This window comes from Amblyomma americanum, chromosome 11 (genome assembly GCF_052857255.1).
Source record: "Amblyomma americanum isolate KBUSLIRL-KWMA chromosome 11, ASM5285725v1, whole genome shotgun sequence".
Lineage (NCBI taxonomy): Eukaryota > Metazoa > Arthropoda > Arachnida > Ixodida > Ixodidae > Amblyomma > Amblyomma americanum.
The window spans coordinates 65172993-65191988 of record NC_135507.1 but is presented as its reverse complement, the minus strand read 5'-3'; the positions used below and the strand labels follow the sequence as shown (position 1 = coordinate 65191988).

Here is an 18996-nt window from a genome sequence, read left to right as displayed (position 1 = left end):
GCCGCCGGCAGCTGCTCCGCACCACGTGACCAACCATGTGACAGCGTGGCAACGCAGCCACGAGGTCTTTTGCGTAGCCACATTTTTTTTGCGTAACTACTTAGGATTAGAAGCTGAAAATTTGATGGAAGCAACGAACACTATTACATGGCAAAGTCACCAAAAGAAAGCGAGAAAACACACGCCCATCTAAGTGAAACAAATCACACCATTTGAGCTGCACACCGCAGAAAAACAGTCTGTCGTAAAAAGAGAATGAAAACTAGCAAGGTAACCTGCTTCTAGATGCCAGCAAGATAAGCTGCCCATAATCCGCATGCACTGAACATGGTCAACACAATCTGCATAAACAACTAAAAACAGCTTAACATTGCTGTGGCGTCACCACCTCCCAAAAACAACAAAACAATGCACTAGACATAGTGTGACTACTTGAAATTTGAGGATCTAAGCGGATGGCTCTTGGAATCAACAATTTTTTTCAAAGGGCGCCATGTTCTGTTGTGGACGCAGTTCTATTAATCAGGAAGCCATCATTGCCTTTTTAACAACACCTATGCAGTACACTTCTCGCAAGGCTGACAGCGTCGTACCGAAGAGAGACCTATTCCCGTGGTGACCAATGACAAGGTTCAGTAGAGGGAGGGCGATAATGTAACCTTTCTCAGAGCAAGTGTTTTGATGGAATGTATTGGACACGAGGACACAGAGTGGCGCCATCTCTTGGTAGCAGCCGTAGTAGCCTCAATGGCGCATGGGTCTTCTACTTTGCAATGCGTCTCAGGTCCTTGAGTTGTTCCGCTTTTGATTCTGATCGTGTTTATGCTCTCATTCAGGCAATAGACTGATATTCTCAGCAGCAAGGCACTTCACACAATCAGCCAACTGTCGCAGCATATCAATCCTAACAGCCGCTACAACAGACCTCCAACGTTCAGCACTCGCAATTCAGCGCACGTTTTCCTGCCGCTGTGGGCCACATCGAAGTGACTAGGCCGCCCGTCAGAGACAACCGTTCACTGCACCCTGATAAAAAGACGACTTCTACGTCGCATGTGGGTAGTCGCGCACAAAGCTAACAATAAATCGATGCAATACAAATTTTGAACGGGACAGTCCGTTGCGTTTAGTGCCGCTGTATTCGGCGCCATTACAGTGGTCCGTTCAACTATTTTTTTCTAATCGAGTAAATACTGCGGGGACAATGCGGAACAATCTTCAATATTTAAATTCTGTAGAGGTGCGCCTGAGCCAGCTCCTGACAAGTCGGCGACTACTTATCATCTTAACTTCCATCTTAGCCGCCGCGGTGGCTGAGTGGTTATGGCGTTCGGCTGCTGGCCCTAAAGACGCGGGCTCGAGCCCAGCCGCGGCGGTCGAATTTCGAAGGAGGCTAATTTCTAGAGGACCGTGTACTGTGCGATATCAGTGCACATTAAAGAACCCCAGGTGGCTGAAATCTCCGGAGCCCTTCACTACGGCGTCTCTCATAGCCTGAGTCGCTTTGGGACGTTCAACCCCCATAAACCAAACTAAACTAACTTCCATCTTAATCTTAACTCCATTAACACAGTCTTGCTTCCTGAAATGCTTGCTTTGCGCATGTCAGTGGGTGCTCACTTTCCGGCCTATTTTCTGCGCAATTCGCCGTGCTTGTCGTTGCTTCTTATCTTTCGCATCGAAATCAGAGCTTGCAACAGGTTTCGTTGCCTGTCTGCCATTTAGACACTCATAAAACATCCGTGGCAGAAGCACAAAAAACTTCCAACTCTTACCGGGACGAAAAGCGTCCATATTTCCTAATGCAGGACTCTCTACCAGGGAAAGATTACGATAAAAACATGATCTGTGACTGATAAAATGCATAACTTCTCTCAAATACCGACTACTGCCGAAGCAGAACATGTGACCCTACCTGAGGGGCACTACCGATGCTAACGCCGTTTGGGTCACTGGCAGACCGCGCGCCCCAGATAAGAAATCTGTACATTGTGACGTGGGCGTAAGTGTCGGTGCACAGCGTTGCGATAATCTTGCGTTCTTCTGATCAATAAAAAATATTGCATAATGACAAACCCTCGCACTCTACAATGTGGCCGGCGTTGCAATATTACTAGGTAATTAATAGAATGTAGCTACTTAAATTGGTATTTAACGCTTCTAAACTTTTTTCTGGCGGTCAGTGCCGATTATAATGCTGTAGCGAAGACGTCTTTTTAACTGAATCTTTATTCAATTCCTAACGGTCTGAGGCGAACTGTAACACCCTGCCACTGTTATATTACAAGAAAAAGTTTCTGCATACACCAGCCGCTGCTACGAAATGTAAATCGCAATTTTCGCAGGACTCCATCGATATCAAGATTGGTAGTCATAGAAAAGTCTCTATTCCCCCGTCCCTACCTCCTACCTTATACCAACACCCTGAACAGTCTCGGGAGGACCTCAAAGCTTAGTGTCTGCAGCGCGAATTTCAGACTGCTAACTTCGCAAAATAAGTGGATAGTAAAAGAGACGGCTGTGCCCATTCCGGCCTTGAGAATGGACCATAAGAAAAGGAGTGATATATGACCCTGTGCCACGCACGAGATAGCCTAAGCAGCTCACGAGCCATAACAGCCAACGTAGGCGCTTCTTGCCATGTATTCACGCTTCTTGATTTGTTTCCGTATCGTCTGAAACTCTAAGTGTTAACCTCTTGAGAAGGTCCCAACTTGATGATGTCTTGCCAAAAGTACTTACGAACTACACGCGACTGATAAATCTCAACTTTAACGTTTGAAGGACGAAAAGGTATAAGGAATGTTTTCAAACACTTCGTACCGTTGAAGGTTAGAAAAATATCTGCCGCACGAAAGCAAGTTTTTCGTAGTCGGGTTCACATAGGAAGGCGTTCCTTTACACACAAAAACACACAAGTCTGCCTCAAGGATTGTTCTCTTGCCGTCTACGCCATGCTCGGAAAAGGAAAAAGCATGGCAGGCCTGCGCCAAACTTGCCTTGTTAAAGCAACATTCTTACCAGCCAGAATCTTCAGTGTTCTGTTCTTGCAAACATTCCTTTCGTCCCGAGCCCCTTTGTAGTCTGCGGCACCCGGATGCGGACGTTTTCGTCCAAGCTCCTTCAGAGTTACAAGAATAACATAGATCTATGAGCGACAAGTCTAAAGACAGCTGTTGGAGTGTTTAATTGTTTCTTCTAATTCCTGTCATTTGAATTATTAGCCGTGCAAATAAATGAGATAACGCCCTCTGCGTAACCATCTTGAATGATTCAGAGCTTTTAGTATTTTAAATGAGGCCCACGGCACTATAGCAGTTAAACTGCTCTTCACAGTTATAACCATAAGATTCGCCATAATCATAACATACTCACAAATTACGAGAGCACTCAATGAGACAACTAAAAGTTCGTTCACAATGATGCAGTGCCTAAAATTCATTCAAAGAAAACACTGAGCGTAACTGAAGTGAAATCGACAAAAATGCTGTATTTAATATCGATTTAAATATCGCACGAGTGAGGCTAAAGAGGCGCTAAGGAAGATGCGCTATATTTTCCCGCTCTGTTATTTTTTATACCATTCCGTCCACTACCTTCCTCTTATTAGAACAGAAAGGCAGCTTTCCTGTATTTATTTCATTTATTTATTGATACTGCAAACTCGTGGTGTCGAGGTATTAGCCGGGTGGGAAAAACAAAATATTTTAGCAAAACAAAGGAGCATGTGCAATAAAGAAACAGTACAGGTTGAAGTTCTGCTGCCAGGATCAGGAATACAATGTTTTGGACACGAAGGTGGAAATATAAAAAATAAAACATTCATTATTATACACATGCGACAAATGCAGCAATAGGAACTAGGCAATATGTTTTGTGATTATTAGAACACTTCTATGTTAGGTTATTCCAATCGAAATTAGTTACCTACACAAACAAAATTTAATGTTGGGGTAAAATGAGGCACAATTCTACTTTATATTCACATCGTGGGCGTCATGCATCTTTGGAAGACCCAAATTAAGAGCTATATGCTCCTATCGATTGATTTAAATGACTTACTTCAAATTCCTTGCTGATGGGAGTTTTTCCTGTGACGGGATGTTTTGCCTTCAAGTGCTGATACTGGGCCAAGAACTCTTCTACAGTCAACTTGCGGCCCCTTGTGCATATCATCACAACTAGCATCTTGTGCGAAAAGATGTACTGCTCCTGAAAAAGTTGCACGTTTGGCCATACCTCCGTTTTACATCGGGAAAACAGCGTGCACATAGAGAAGAAGGCGTGAGCAAAAGCTCATACATGCATCGCTTCGACGCTTTTAGTACAACGCTTGAAATCTTGATTTTGGAAAATCTAATACCAGCCTCTTCTTTTGCATTTTCGCATGAATACATTCCGACGCATAAAGTCGAGGAGTGTAAAAGTTTGAAAGCTATATTTTACACCTTATTTACAGAAAAGTGAGAAGTTTTTTTATTTTTGCGCAAAAGTAGATTGCACTGCAAATTGACGCCTTAAGCTCATCTTTTTTCTACTTTGATGGGCAGTTGAATATGAATAAAGGATCTTCTCGAAATTACAAAAACATTGCTAAGAAAGCCAGGCGTGAAGCAAAGCTTTCACTGTGGCGCCGCGAATAACCCGAAACCTTCAAGGCGCTCAACCGGTTTTGGTACTTTATGTAATACCCCTACCACACGGCAAATTTAATGTCATTCTAACCGAATGTCATTCGATGTATCGAATGTCATTTGGTCTTCTACGGTGCTACACGGTAAAAAATAATGTCATTCGAAAATGATGGCAGTGACCATCAGTGAAAAAAAATAGTACCATTGAAAGACATCAATGCGCATAAAAGATGTTTGAAGCTGTTATGTGATGTTTCTAAAGCGGGTGGGAACATTTCTGTACAATAATATAAGCTCAAAATATTATTTCCGGCAATTCTCCAACACTTTAGCTATAAAAAGAAAAGCTAAGTACAAAGTCAACCACAAATCCGATAAATGTAAACAAACAAAATGGCTGACACGGCGGCGTGCGGAGCGTGGAAACGACTTCGAAAAGGTGAAGTGCTCAGTTACATCTTTAAGTACCTGCGAGCTAAACGAACATGGAACGCCAAACGGCAAGAAACACGCAATCCAAAATGATCGACGGTCGCGGCAAAGGCCCTGCTTCACTGTCGGCCGCTGCTGTTGGCTGCTGCTGGGACCGAGAGGAACAGCTATCCACGACAGCTTTTATTGTCAAGAGGTTCGCACCAAAATTAATATTTCTTTAGCAGAACTAAATAAACACAATTTCTAACTTTGGCAGTGCGCATGCTATTTTTTTGCGTAGCTTGTTTCTGCTGCGTATCTGGCGTCCAGAGTACACATTCGGTTCGAGATCGAATGCGAATGAGTTCCCCAAACTCATTCGATGGCGAATGTCATTCGATGGGAATGACATTAAATGTTCTCGTGTAGCAGCGGATTACTGGCATTAGTTGCGAATGTCATTCGATGGGAATGACATTAAATTTTCCGTATTGCAGGGGTATAAGTGACCCATGTTCATAAACCTAATGCGTCGCTTCCGGACAACTGTCCGAATGAGAAAAGATGCAGGGTTTTCGATTGCCTTTAAAGTTAAAGAAACGTTCAAATTGATTCACCCTAGCCTCGAAACAATTCTGCATTAATGCAATCGCTGACCTCTTTTAATGAACAGGAGATGAGGTGCTTTAGTAAAGCCGTCGAAATGTGTTCTTCGCGTATTGTTAAGAAGAACAGTGTTTAAAAATTATAAGAGGTCCAAGAAAATTTAGCCGTTTTTTTTCCTGAGACACAGGAATCACTACATAACCCATATCTTCACTCTAATGTGATCCACTCAAAAATAATCAACAAGAGTCCTTACTGCTGTTTCCACCATGTTCATCCTACTGTGCCTCATAGTATGAAGCTGCTTCACGAAATCCACTTCGCCGTCGGCTTCCGCTTCAGAGATCATGCTGTCAATTAGTATAAATGTCCCAGTCCTGCCGATGCTTTCCCTTTAAACAAAATAAGAAAGTGATTTTTACCACTCCAGCTCAGACGCTAACCAATCTTATTCGTGTATGGGATTCAACAGTGCTATCGTTATTAGTTTTAAATGACCGCCTGACTCCTTACATGATTTAGCTCACTTAGGAAACAAAAGAGCACATGACGATAGTCAATAGCGACTATCATTAGTGAAACGCATAATTACTTGCGAGCGTGAAATTCGAATCCTCTAGAGAAATGCAAAGTTAATACTAGCCCACATTGAATTGCGGATGTCTATTATGGCAGACACACTGACCCTGCGCTTTTATATTGCAACATTGAGTGTACAAATAACTGATTATAAAAGAACAAACATTCTAAAATTTACAAGATACAGTTGCACTGAACTTAAATCACTGCGAGTAGCTGTATGAATATTAGGAGCATTCGATGCTCATATCCGAATGAAAACTTAGCTTCACGCGGCTATTTTTCTGTAAGAGGAACACTGCATTTAAACTGAAATTGATCATATATCTATAAGCTACTTCTATACGCGAAGGAATAAGGCATTCAGGTAAAGCCACAGACAACACTAAACAGTAAAGACAGCTCTGTTCAACCTCCATCGACCTCAAAAAACAACTACTGAAAAACAACATCGCTGTTCGCAGCCCACTCACTGCGGTTCAAAGTTCTTTCAAGGTCTGGCTGAAACTTGGGTGGAAGAGCGCAGAGCATTCCGCTTTGCTCTATGAGCCGTTCCACGCGACCCTTACGAAATTTTTTTACACAGTCCAAAAACTCTCTATAGACATTTGTCTTAGACTCTATATACTTTCTTTTGACAAATCCTATATTCTAGTGTATAGAAAATGCAAATCCTATAGACAATCTATAGGCAACCGATATATTTATGGACATACACTTTTAGCAGACATTTGTCTAAAGAACGTCTATAGACTATTACAAGGCAGAAGTAAATATCTATAGGAAGGCAATCGAGTCTATAAGAAGTCTATAGAAACTTTATGCAACATTTTTATTAGGGGAGCACCTTATGTAGTGCTCTAACCTTAGATTCCCTTTCAAGATATGCAGCGCAGATTTCTCATGAAGTAACTATGCAATGATTTGCTCCACCTTCCACTACACGAACAAGTTCACAGGCAACAGCGGCCCTGAAATCGCAGCGACTAGCAGTTTATGGTTCAGGTTTTATGTAAATTGAAACAAAGGGTGATAATTTTAACGTTTGCAGATTTAGTTTTAAAACTGTGACAGATAGGCGTGTACTGTTCGTACTTGTTCATTGTACGGCAAGACGGCATTCTATTATAGTGAGCTCAACCAAACACTTATTACTTACCCAAAGTTAACTAATCAACTTTCTAATGTTCGATTTTCAAGTAGTACATTATACTGCGTGATTAACTGCCCTCAGTGCTGAAGGCGAAGCCAGTTTTTAAATTTCTTGAATCGGCATTGTGACTGCAAAAATCGACAGTTCCAAAAGCTAGGGGGACACTTAAGCTTTTCCCTGAAGGGTATGACGGCACAGTGTTAATAGCTTTCTTCAGCGGTTTCTCTTCACACAATGACTGTTTTTTCTGAACATTTATGCATTTATCACAATTAACACAGCAGTTTTCATGTTCTCTTCTTTCAACTCTTCCACAGTGCAGTTTCGCACATAAAGATCCTCTAATTGGTAGCTCACTACACATCAAGCAATAAGTTTACTGCGTTAATTATCATAATATTAGGCTTAAAATTAGGCCTGCATTACACTCACATCACCCTCCATTCCCTTTTACGTCAGCCAAATCAACATGCTTACGTGCCTTAGCAGGTAGCATGTCTGGCTGGTGAGCCAAGGATGGTGGGTGTGAGTCCCGACTTAAATTGATGGAAATCTTTGTTTACTTAAAATCAAATATTTTGTAATTATAAGTTGTGTGAAATTTGCGCCGACCTTTAATTCACTTTGCAGGTTCTCTTTCCCATTATTTTCATTCTAGTTATATACGCGTGACGTCACGCGCGACGTGGGTTACTGAGCACAACACCGCCGGCACGACGCCGATTTTTCTGCTTAACGCGAGCCTTAACTTTATCGTGTAAAAAATACGCATTTGAAACCTCGTTGCGGTGGCTTCCTCATAGTTGAGCATTAAGAAAATAGCGTCTACTCGCGTGGCATCGTAGTGGAAGTCACATTGTCTTCTACATTCATGATGAAAGGTAGCGCAAAAAGAGCAAGGACCAAAGGAAGAAGCAACACAAGACACGAGTGCGTTTTCGCAACTAAAATTTTATGGAAATAACACAAAATACATACCCACCTCACAAAAAAATAACACTACAATCATCACAATATATTAAGACTGCATATCTATTTGCCGCGTTAGAAATGAGAGTAGGGACATTTACTATTTCTACAACGGGAAAAATCCAACTTAGGTGCTTTCAGAGGCGCATTTTTCACCTCCGGTATTTCTAACCAAAATGCTGACTCAGATATTTTAGAAACTGGTCTCCCTTTCAGTTGACTGCCTGCAATTTCTCAATAGACTCTTGCGGTCTGAATTCAAATTTTAAAACTTGAATACATAATGTTAGTTTACTAATAGCATTTTCGTACGGCCCTAATATTTAGATAAAGCCATCCTTGCTCCGCAATTTATACGAACCGACGACATTCATGTACCACTCGTTGCTTTGGAAACAATAATTTGTAATGATAAAAAAAAACTACTCGGTATATTACCATGCAGCGTGGCATGTCGTGACATCAGAAATGCTTCAAACCGATGATTTTTTCTCAAGCGACCACGGATGTGTTGTGTTTTCCGAAATCGTCCCTTTCTCACCTGCCATGTACCAGAGTTGGGTAAGCGTCGCTAGGACGGAAGCTCCGGACAGCGGTGATAAACGACTCCAGCGAGTCGGTGCACGGTGGCACGCTATGACGGGGCCAGGCGTTGTAGTGAAAGTGAACCACGCTCCGTGTTTTATCCTCCTGTAGAATAATAGTGATATGAAGCATATAATGAAGCAGCGCAACGAACTTATCAACGGCTCATTACTTTCAGCACGACTAATTGCCATGCCAGTGGAGAAGTACACATAAAAGCCCCGCAGTTTCTGATATAGCAGCAGGTGGACGTCCTTCACCTGGTCTTTCCTCAGACGCTCTGGGCGGATATTTAAGCTTAACGCTACTCTACGCAGCCGGTGACGCCTCACAAAGGTTCACATGATTAAGCAATGATGAAGCAATTGGCATGATGAAGCAATTGGCAAAACGTACCAAGTCGAATAGCACCTGATTTTCTCAGTGCCTCCTCATTTACTGATAAAGAACGGGCATCTTTGTGCGGTTTGCGAGTAACATAAAAAAGGATAAAAAGTCTGTTAAATTATTTTCTTTTGAGTTCGAAGATAAACTGCATTTCGCTCTCAATTCTTGGTGGTCCAGTTTTGTGTTGAATGTCACTGACATATGTGCATCAAGCACCCAGTGCTGGCGATTGTAAAAGTAAAGCTGAAATAACAAAGCAGGATGTGCAGTGTACTTCCAAGAAACATAATATATATGTTTATTTCATTTTTAGATTTATATTTAAACCTATAAAGCACACTATTCGATATCTGTGTTCTAAAGACACGTGGTACTGAAACTGAGAGAGACAACGAATAAAAGTGAAAACAAAAACATCACCTGGCCCAAGCAGTCTAGAGGACGTGATCAAATATAGCGGCTATTAAATGTCTACTTAAGCCAAAATTCACAAAAAAAATCTAAGAAAATATTTAACAAATATGGCCTTGGCACCATACTAAATACCTAACTGGTTGCCAACCACATTAATTCCCTTTTACGAAAGAATAGACTGTTCTCCAAAAAATTGTGCAAGACATTTCTCAATTCCACTCCAGCAGTGGACCGCTTTTAAAGAATATGCAGCTTACGAAATACTCCATAGTGCCATTACGTCTATCCCGAAAGCCAAGTTTTCCATTAACAAGAAGGTATTAGGGCAAACATTGCGCAAACGTCCTTTCCAACCTGTCAAATCTTTCCGAAAAAACCGTGCTCAAAACTGCCAGACTTTTCACCCACCCCCCCACCCCCTGTTTCCAATCTCGGACTGCTTTCTGAAGTGCACTAGGACTGAAAGGTGAAAAATGACGCATATTAACAGCTTCATAATCGGGCTACTTTGCTCAACATTTCTTCTTGCCCTGGAAACAAATTTAACTTTCGACTAATTCAGTCTTCTTGCGTGCCCTTCAGTCGTTACTTGCGTGTACCCAGTGCAAACTTTCACTTCCTCGTTTCCATTAAAACGCAAGCGGGCCTATCCCGTTAGATCATGTAGCGTTTGCTGCCTAAATCGCACAGTCTGCGGCTTTCGTTAAAAGCAGAAATCAGCTGCTGCATTCATTCTTAACTCATTAAGAAGCTAACTTTTAACCTGCATTCCACGCCACCCGCCACCAATCCTACGTTTAGAAAGCGGCGAAGCATGGTAGAGGAGCCATCGGTTTAAAACCCTGGTTTCCACGAAACCAAGTGCTTTCTCAATTACGTCGAGGCACAAAAACTTTGGTGTCCATTCTTTTATTGCGTCTCTCCCAATGCGTCTATCCTGAACCAGTTTGAGTTATGTGCCACATATTATGCTGAGAGAGTGCAAACTCAATTTCGCAACTCGCAAGGCTTTTAAGGTGAAGTGCAAAATCAAGCCTGTTAAGATCATGTCCTCACTGCATTCTAAATCGCCGCGCAAGCCACTTACCACAGAAAGTTCAAGCTCCCGGATCACGAAGTCTGCCTTCAAGCTCTTCTTTTTCAGTCACGGCAACGGCACCGTACTTTTGATTTGACTCGGGCCAGTACGTCATCTGCAAATATATCGTTTGGTTTATAGGGGTTTAACGTCCCAAAGCAACTCAGGCTATGAGAGACGCCGTAGTGAAGGGCTCCGGAAATTTCAACCACCTGTGGTTCTTTTACGTGCACTGACATCGCACAGTACACGGGCCTCCAGAATTCCGTTTCCATTCTTTCGGGCCGGCAGCCGAGCGCCATATCCACTCAGCCACCGCGGCGGCTGCAAAGATATCCATGTTGTACAGCAAAGACCATCGCAAAGATACTGCAGCGATGCGCGGCCGTGGACATTCGGCGCAATTTACTTGTGGGCGAAGTTTTCGGCATTTACTAACATCGTTCACTATGAAGTGGATAAAACAACTTGTGTTAACGTGCTGACAAAAGGGCTCTCATCAAATGTAACAATATATACTGCCGATATTTTTTTCTAAACCTTGATATTTCATTTCAGTACTACGACACTGTGGCAATACTCCATTAAACAACATTTTACTCTTTCAAAAAATATTATGGTGGAAATGGATAAGTGATTGTTTCGAAGGAACAGCGCAAGCCGACAGAATAATAAAAGAGTCAACGTAGAGACGCGACACTGTTACCATATGCGCGAGAGCTGTTGCATCTTATATCTGTAACTATAAGTGTGCGGTTTACTGAATAAAAAATGTAGCTGCGAGTAAGAGCTCGTCTCTGTGTTCCTTGTTCTTGTTCTGTCTTTTGCCCGCGTGCGCTTTTTCGCCCAAAGATGAGCTACTAACAACTAGCTCAAATGTCCATCCTACTACCGTGGATAACATTCACCGGCGAAAACATTTTGACTATGAAACAAGTAAGGCTAATCAGATGCGGAACCATATGCAGCAGAATTTTTTTTATTTCTGTCTTCAGTCTTCCATAATTCTTCTAAAGAACCTTCCTGACGTCACATGACGTCATTTTGTAGCATCTGTTTCTCGAACGAATAATTATCTTTTAAGTCGAAGTGAATGCGGTACCCTCAGTCGCCGATATATTTTGGACAGTATACACGTCCTGCAAACGCAAACATTCAATGCTGTGAAACGAAAGCCCTCAATGACCTTAAACAGTCGAACGAGTGTTTAAGCCAGGTAAGAGCAGCTGGTTTGGAATCTGGATGCCGGTTCTACTAGGCACCTGAAAGAGCGTTCCTGAATTTTAGATAAAAGTGGGGCTGTATATTGAGTATAGCATTCTATTTTAAAAAATCTAGACCACGACCGTGTTATTTAAAGACGACTTGTAAGTACTCACCTCGTCCTGGTCATCCTGGCCCGACAGCATGACGACTTTAGAGACATTTTCCTGCCAAATCATACTCAAAAAGTCGCAACCTGTTGTCTGTATGGGACCTAAAAAAAGAGGGGTCCAAACAGCAGTCATAAATAATTGTGTATGCGCATTTAAAAGTCATTTCTAACAAAACAAATTACGATTTAAATTGAAATGCATTACCTTGGGCTGCGATGTACTTGCGTGGATTACCAGAGCCCTACGTGAAAAGAAATTTGTATTCAGGCTTCATACCAGAAATCGACTCGTGCGACTTTTACAAGAGATTGTAGAATCGTCGCAACGAAGTTTCTGACTTTCCATAAATTTCAAAATCTGCAGTCTTATTTGCACTGAAATAACCTTAAACAGTCTGTTTTTCCTCTCTTCTTACTGTGTCCCATCTCTGGATAATTTTGTTGCATGAAATCACTAGAAGCGCAGTTATATTCAAGGGCGCCGTTATTTTCCACGAAGCATTCATGTTCAGCCGCATAATTAACGTACAGGATAAAATCGAAAGGCACTGACCAAAATATGCCTAAAAGCAAAATCACTGGCGGAAAAGGAACACTTTTTAGTTTTCCAACAGAATTTAGGGGTTTTAATTCCTTTTTGTGATCGCCTAGAAAAAGTTACGTAGTGCAGTTAGGTGATTTTGTGGCGAAAAGTAGAGCCATTGGTCACAATATTCCGGAAGTAAAATTTTTATTTTCCAATGTTTTTTTTCAGTATTATCAGCGGCCTACATTTAGAGGCTGTATGCAGGTATTTTGTTCACAAGCACACCCTAATATTAGCGCTTCGGTTTTACTTTCCTGAATTTTATTAGGTTACTTATGTATATTTACACTGCAGGCACCGTAGTGTGTTTAGATTTTGTATTTCCGCCAGTAAAAATATTACAATGATTATTTTTCATTTGTATACTTGTTTTATCGCCCTAGTATATAATGAAAATATGGCTTTGTATGCATCGAATAATGTGTCTGTATCTTTTCTTCTTCCAGTATTATCGCAAAAGCTCGTTTTATTGCTGCATGTATGTAATTTTCAATCAGTAGTTCAACAGTCCAGGACCCCGTTGCAGCCTTCTCACACTACACGCTGTTTGTGTATTTATTCCCTTTGAAGGTAATACTAAGTAACGTGATTTCATTCGATTTGAAGAATTATAAGTGTAACTAAGCCTCACTAGGATATAGCTTGCGTTGAAGTAGTCTCCGGCCTTGGTTCCTTCGCTGCATGATAGAACCACTCGTGAATGGTCGTCTATACAAGGAGAAAATGGTAGTTTTTAGTGATGGGAACTGCGCCGCGAGAAAAATTTTACGCTCAAATACACTGACATAAGCGCTCTTGAAAACCAACACCAAGCTTGTGAAAGAATTATAGCTGCTTTTTCGGGTCACGCAAACCGCGGAGAGCATTTCTCAAGCATTATTCGTGATATTAGAAACGAATATCTACTTGAGCATAATGTTCTGTTGTTTACTCTTCAATCTTCTCACTTATCTACCCCTTGGTGACAAGCTTTGAACATTTGGAGGAAATATACTGATTCCAAAAAAAAAAAGGTTAGATGCAGCCAGAGCCGCCGCGTTGACTCAGTAGTTATGGCGCTCGGGTGCTGACCCGAAAGACGCAGGTTCCATCCTGGCCGCGGCAGTCGAATTTCGTTGGAGGCGAAATTCTAGAGGCCCGTGTACTGTACGATGTGAGTGCACGTTAAAGAAACCCAGGTGGTCGAAATTATTCCGGAGACTTTCACTACGGCGTCCCTCATAGCCAGAGTCACTCTGGGACGTTAAACTCACATAAATCAAATCAAATCAAATCAGGTGCAGCCTGCACAGCAACACAAAAGAAATTACGGCGGATCTGAAAACAGCTTTACTAATGCTTCACAGAGGAGAATGTAGAAACAGAGCGGAAGAGGCACCTTATTACTCGTGGAGTCGGAAATCAAATCAACAAAGAAACACGGAAGAACTAAAACCCGTAATAATCGAAGCTTCAATAGTCACAATTCGACACAGGAAAATGAAAAATAACGCTGAGCTCAAGAAGCTAAATATCATATATATTATTTTCGTGCCCTGCAAGGACATAACCTTAGGAAAATATGGAAGCTGAACGTTGCTGAAACAAGATACTACTTCACAGCTGTACGGGAAATTTAGTCCCAAGGAACAAGCAGAAAATAAGCGTCGAGTGCCAAACACGAGCTTCAAATGTTGGTGTCTGTGCACAAGTCACTAGAAAACACACACAAAACTTTTCGGTGCATCATTTCTTTAAACACTTAGATTTTAACATTTACATTTGTTTTCTGTATCTGTTTTAAATTTTCAGTATTGTTTTCACTGAAGCATTTGATTATTGCATTTTTCAGAGGTCCTTATCACATTCGACAACGACGTAAGTGAAGAAACTGCAACAAAACTTGCTCTACGCAAGCTAGGCCCCTCTATTACAGCAGTTGCAGTAATTACTGATTCTTTATCTTTGTGTTCGTCCCTCGCTGCACAGGTTGACGGTCCCATTTTATCAACTTTCTTATCCCTACTTCCTCCGCATTTGAGCCTTGTTCATTTAGCATGGGTTCCCGGCCACAGCAGTATGACAGTAAATGAGATTTCTGATAATCTCGCAAAGACTTCCCTCAGCGGCCCCGTGTTGCCAATCATCCCGGCTACAGCCTACATTACAGCATCTAGATTTCGGCGACGTGCGTTTTTAAGCACGCAAGACACATCACTTTTAACATCGGCGGATTATGAGCACCTTAAATATTATTGGAACAGGAAAATTTGTTGCTCTCGGCAGCTTGAAGTATCACTGACGAGGCTGCGCTGCCGCATCCCCCCTCTAAATTTCTATTTACACAAGTTGGGTTTGGCGATCTCTCCCCTTTGTGCATTTTGCCGTGAGCCAGAATCTATTGAACATTTTTGGCTGTATTGTCGCCGATTCAACTCACTGAGAAAAAGGTTGCTGGAGGAGCCCTTGCAGCATCTTGGCCTTAGTTTGAGCAGCCCGCTCTTGCTATCATTTGGCGCCACCACATTTGGGTTCAGCCACAGATCTGTTTGCACCGCTGTTCAAAATTTCCTGATAGAATCTCACCGACTGCCTTGCTAAGTGTTCCAACCTTTTCTTTTCTATCAAATATTACATTTTGACTAAATCATTAATATTTAATCTCTCTCTTTATTATTATTCTTAAAATTTTAAAATCATAATACTCATCCCTTTCCTGTTCATGACGAAAAATTCACCGGTGTTGCGCTCCCACATGCTTTTCCTTTTTGTTAACTGCGTTCAGGTGAATAGCCACCCGATTCTTGGCCGATCCCCCAGTGTGGGTATGTGCCATCTTTTGATAGGCTAACAACAACAACAACAACTACTCTGCCGCACCAACGTAGATCTGCCATCATTCCCTGCTCTGATAGGCATTCCGAAAAAAAAAAACAAGTAAGGAGATCGCCAAATCACATATACACTACTAAACCAAACCATTCACGTTTGCACGTACCATTTTCAACAAAATCTGAAACCGCATTCGTGTTGGAAACTCGAATCCAGCACATCTTTGTTCTTTTGCACGTAGCCGCTCTCACGCTCCCGATAGAAATTTCCACCGTAAAGTTGAATTTTACCGACTGATTTTTACGCAGAATACAGTCTGAATACCAGAGAGAAAGTTTTGTAGGCTTGGCGTGACACCAAAAACACGCAATAGCAATACTGACAACAAAATTGATCCACTTACAAGGCAGAACTCTTTCGTGCCTGTTTTTCGACTTGTTTTCGGTCTTTTCTGCAATGTTGGTAGGATGTAGCTTTCCGCTACGCACACTCTGCAAAGATAAAAATGATCTTCATGGGTACTATCGCAGAAAGTGTGCTCAGAAAAAGAAAAACATCAAGCAGGACTTCATACACATGCGTATAAATACTCCCGGGTCGACAACATTACGAGCACAGCGGTGAGGCTGTAACTGCACCAGTTGCTAATGTTTACTAATATCCCGTTGAGCTAGCAGTAATATGCCGCTAAACAAGCACACTGCGCGACAGCTTCTGAAGGACCAGAGGGTAATGGTGAGGTGGAGGAGTTACTCCCGCGATAGTAAACCCGTGGACAACCACTGAGTGATGGTCATATACGAGAAACCGGCTAAGTGCAAGAGTGAAACGTGCCTTTTTTTGCTCGCCGCCTTTTCACGATGATGGATGATTAAGTAAATTTTCGTGGTCGGTGACAAAGGTTGTAGCGGCCGCGGCCTCCATTTCACTTACTGCACTCTTACCTTCAGCTCATCGGGGCGAAGTCTGAGAGATCCCGTTATACAAAAGTAGCACAAGGGGATGCCGCAGTGGAGGAGTGGTCACGGCGCTTGGCTGCTAGCCCGAAAGAAGCGGCCTCGATCCCGGCCGCTGCGGTCGAATTTCGATGGAGGCGAAATTCTAGAGGCCCGTGTACTGCGCGATGTCAGTGCACGTTAAAGAACCCCAGGTGGCCGCAATTTCCGGAGCCCTTCACCACGGCGTCCCTCATAGCCTGAGTTACTTTGGGACGTTAGACCCCCATAAACCATAAACCATAAACTAGCACAAGGACATTAAGTCTTGATCGAGTCGATTATGACCGAACTCGCCACAGTTAGAGCTATACATACAGCATGCTCAGCTTTGAAAGCGATCTGTCACGATCCCTCTGAACACCAGGCCGCTTGCCAAAGGGCGGTGGGAATGTCAGACCCACTTCAGGAGCAGCCGCTGGAAGCCTGCGTGCTTAGGAGGCATACTGATTAACTCAGCCGTTAAACTGTGTGTTTGTGGCCAATCAGAAATTCATGTGGCAAGTCATAGGTGCATTTGTTTCTTTGTTTTTACTCAACCACACGCTCATGTCCGTGTTGCAACTTTAGCGACTACCGGCACATGCAGCCCATGCGGCATGAACCAGACCTGCATGATTGAGTGAAAATTAGCAGCGACGCTCTATAGCATGCCGGCTCTAAACTGCGATCATAAATAAAGTCACGATCGTAAATGTCCGTGTGGCAGTGGTATCAGCCGTCAGCAGAAGACCGATGACAGTTCTCCCGTAATCACAGTTTATGCCTAAAATAAGCGTTCGGCGGAGGCGTGTGTTGCAAGTTTAAGATGATTTATATACAAATTCATGACGCGTAAACCAAACATAAGCTGCAGAGTCAAAATCTGAGCTGGTTGGTTTATATTTTTTTAGGAAAGGCAGTCAAAAAGACGAGGGATAAAAAGAGTGATTAAGTGGAATGAAATTCGAAGAATGATTTGCATCGGCGTTCCTTCCCGCTAAACCTAAGTCAATGTCTAGTAGTTACCGCTACTTCCTCACTTACGGCAGCAGTGAAAATAAACAAAGCTACTTTACGAGCTTGCAACGAACAAACAAAAAATCGCAAATAACAAAAGAATCTGGGAGGTTAGCTTTTCTGCTCTTTTCTACCATTTTTTCAGGCTATGGAGATAATCGTCACTGTGTTGCTCAGAGTGAATGAGAGCAGAATTCGTGCTTCAACTGAATCAATTATAAGCATGCTGTGAGTAAAATCACAAAGCAACATACTCGAATAATCGTTTTCGGCAACTTTCTGTCGATATCGAACGGCCGCAGCAATAAGGGTACAAAGAAGAGGCATAAGTAACAGTGCTCTGAAAACATTGAACTGATACGAAATCACTTTCGTTTACCGTATATTCCTGTAACAGAGAGCCATCGGCCAAAGCTTTTGTCACGTATTCTTCAAAGCGCTTTATGGCCACCGGATTCGACGGTCTACTGGCTGCCGTAGCTGTCATATCAGTGGTGGCGGCGACGGAGGTGGCACAGGCGGCAGCACTGCTTGCGGTACAAATGTACTCGTTCATTTCGGCCCTCTTCGAATGACTGGCAACTTCTGGCTCCGGCTTCTGGACGGCTGATGATTTGACAAGAATGCAAAAACATGACATAAGTATAACACCGTCACATTTCTTATTCAACTGAAATGTACGTTGCGGTCGCCTAAGGTATTATGCCTCCAGGATACCAAATCTGTGAAGTTCACTTAAGAAAAAAAAAGAACTTTTAATTGGGCGGAGCGCTAGCATCTGTGGCGCTTCGCCATCCACTTTTCCGCACTGCAGAAAAGTGTATCTCACAACTAAACATCATAAACGTCTCAAAAATTTTTTTCCAGGAAACTCAATAGATTTCGATCTTTTAGAAACTATTTTCACACTTGATGATGTTTCAATAGATTAAGATTTTCTTTTAGAACTCAGCGCACAAAAAGCATGATGACGACCAAAAAGAACGTCCCAAAGCAATGGTCACTCAAAGCTGCGATATGATTGAAATTTTCCTTCAGTTCTTTTTTGTTATACACTTGTTACAAACAGTGGCATATCGTGGGATTCTTCACAATAACCAGCAGTAACACTTTTCAAGCTCTGATTATTTTCACTGCGAAACGCGATTGACCGCATAGCGATGAAAAAGGACAAGTGTGTTACTTTTTTGTCACATTAGTGCGGAACAGGAGGTAACGAACCGGGCTCTGGCGCTGCGCGAATCATCTCGTGCTGGGCCCGCTGGCAATTTTAAAAAATGTCATTCCATGTACCATGCCCCGTTCTTCGGCTTGCCGCTGCGTAAACGCCTTTGCGCAGTAACAACTCGTCAACCGTAAATCTTACTGCCTGGAATTATGCCGCAGCTTTGTTTTGCTGAGTTATATCGCG

The 18996-nt window shown here is 42.4% G+C and overlaps 2 protein-coding genes across 2 annotated transcripts in view; both read right to left on the bottom strand.

The window, feature by feature from the left end:
- LOC144110924 (receptor-type tyrosine-protein phosphatase epsilon-like) overlaps positions 1–9029 on the bottom strand; it is a 23321-nt gene extending 14292 nt beyond the window's left edge. Inside the window, exons 1-4 of the mRNA XM_077643992.1 lie at positions 8897–9029; positions 5911–6046; positions 4063–4212; positions 3022–3121 (exon numbers count right to left, since the gene is read on the bottom strand). Coding sequence (XP_077500118.1) covers positions 3022–3121; positions 4063–4212; positions 5911–6003 — 343 coding nt within the window. The 5' untranslated portion in view covers positions 6004–6046; positions 8897–9029. The remainder of the gene's footprint in view (positions 1–3021; positions 3122–4062; positions 4213–5910; positions 6047–8896) is intronic.
- The window catches only part of LOC144110923 (receptor-type tyrosine-protein phosphatase T-like), a 39012-nt gene continuing 28921 nt past the window's right edge, over positions 8906–18996 (bottom strand). The window contains exons 13-19 of the mRNA XM_077643991.1: positions 17965–18191; positions 15995–16082; positions 13412–13488; positions 12400–12436; positions 12199–12296; positions 10829–10934; positions 8906–9045 (exon numbers count right to left, since the gene is read on the bottom strand). Coding sequence (XP_077500117.1) covers positions 10839–10934; positions 12199–12296; positions 12400–12436; positions 13412–13488; positions 15995–16082; positions 17965–18191 — 623 coding nt within the window. The 3' untranslated portion in view covers positions 8906–9045; positions 10829–10838. The remainder of the gene's footprint in view (positions 9046–10828; positions 10935–12198; positions 12297–12399; positions 12437–13411; positions 13489–15994; positions 16083–17964; positions 18192–18996) is intronic.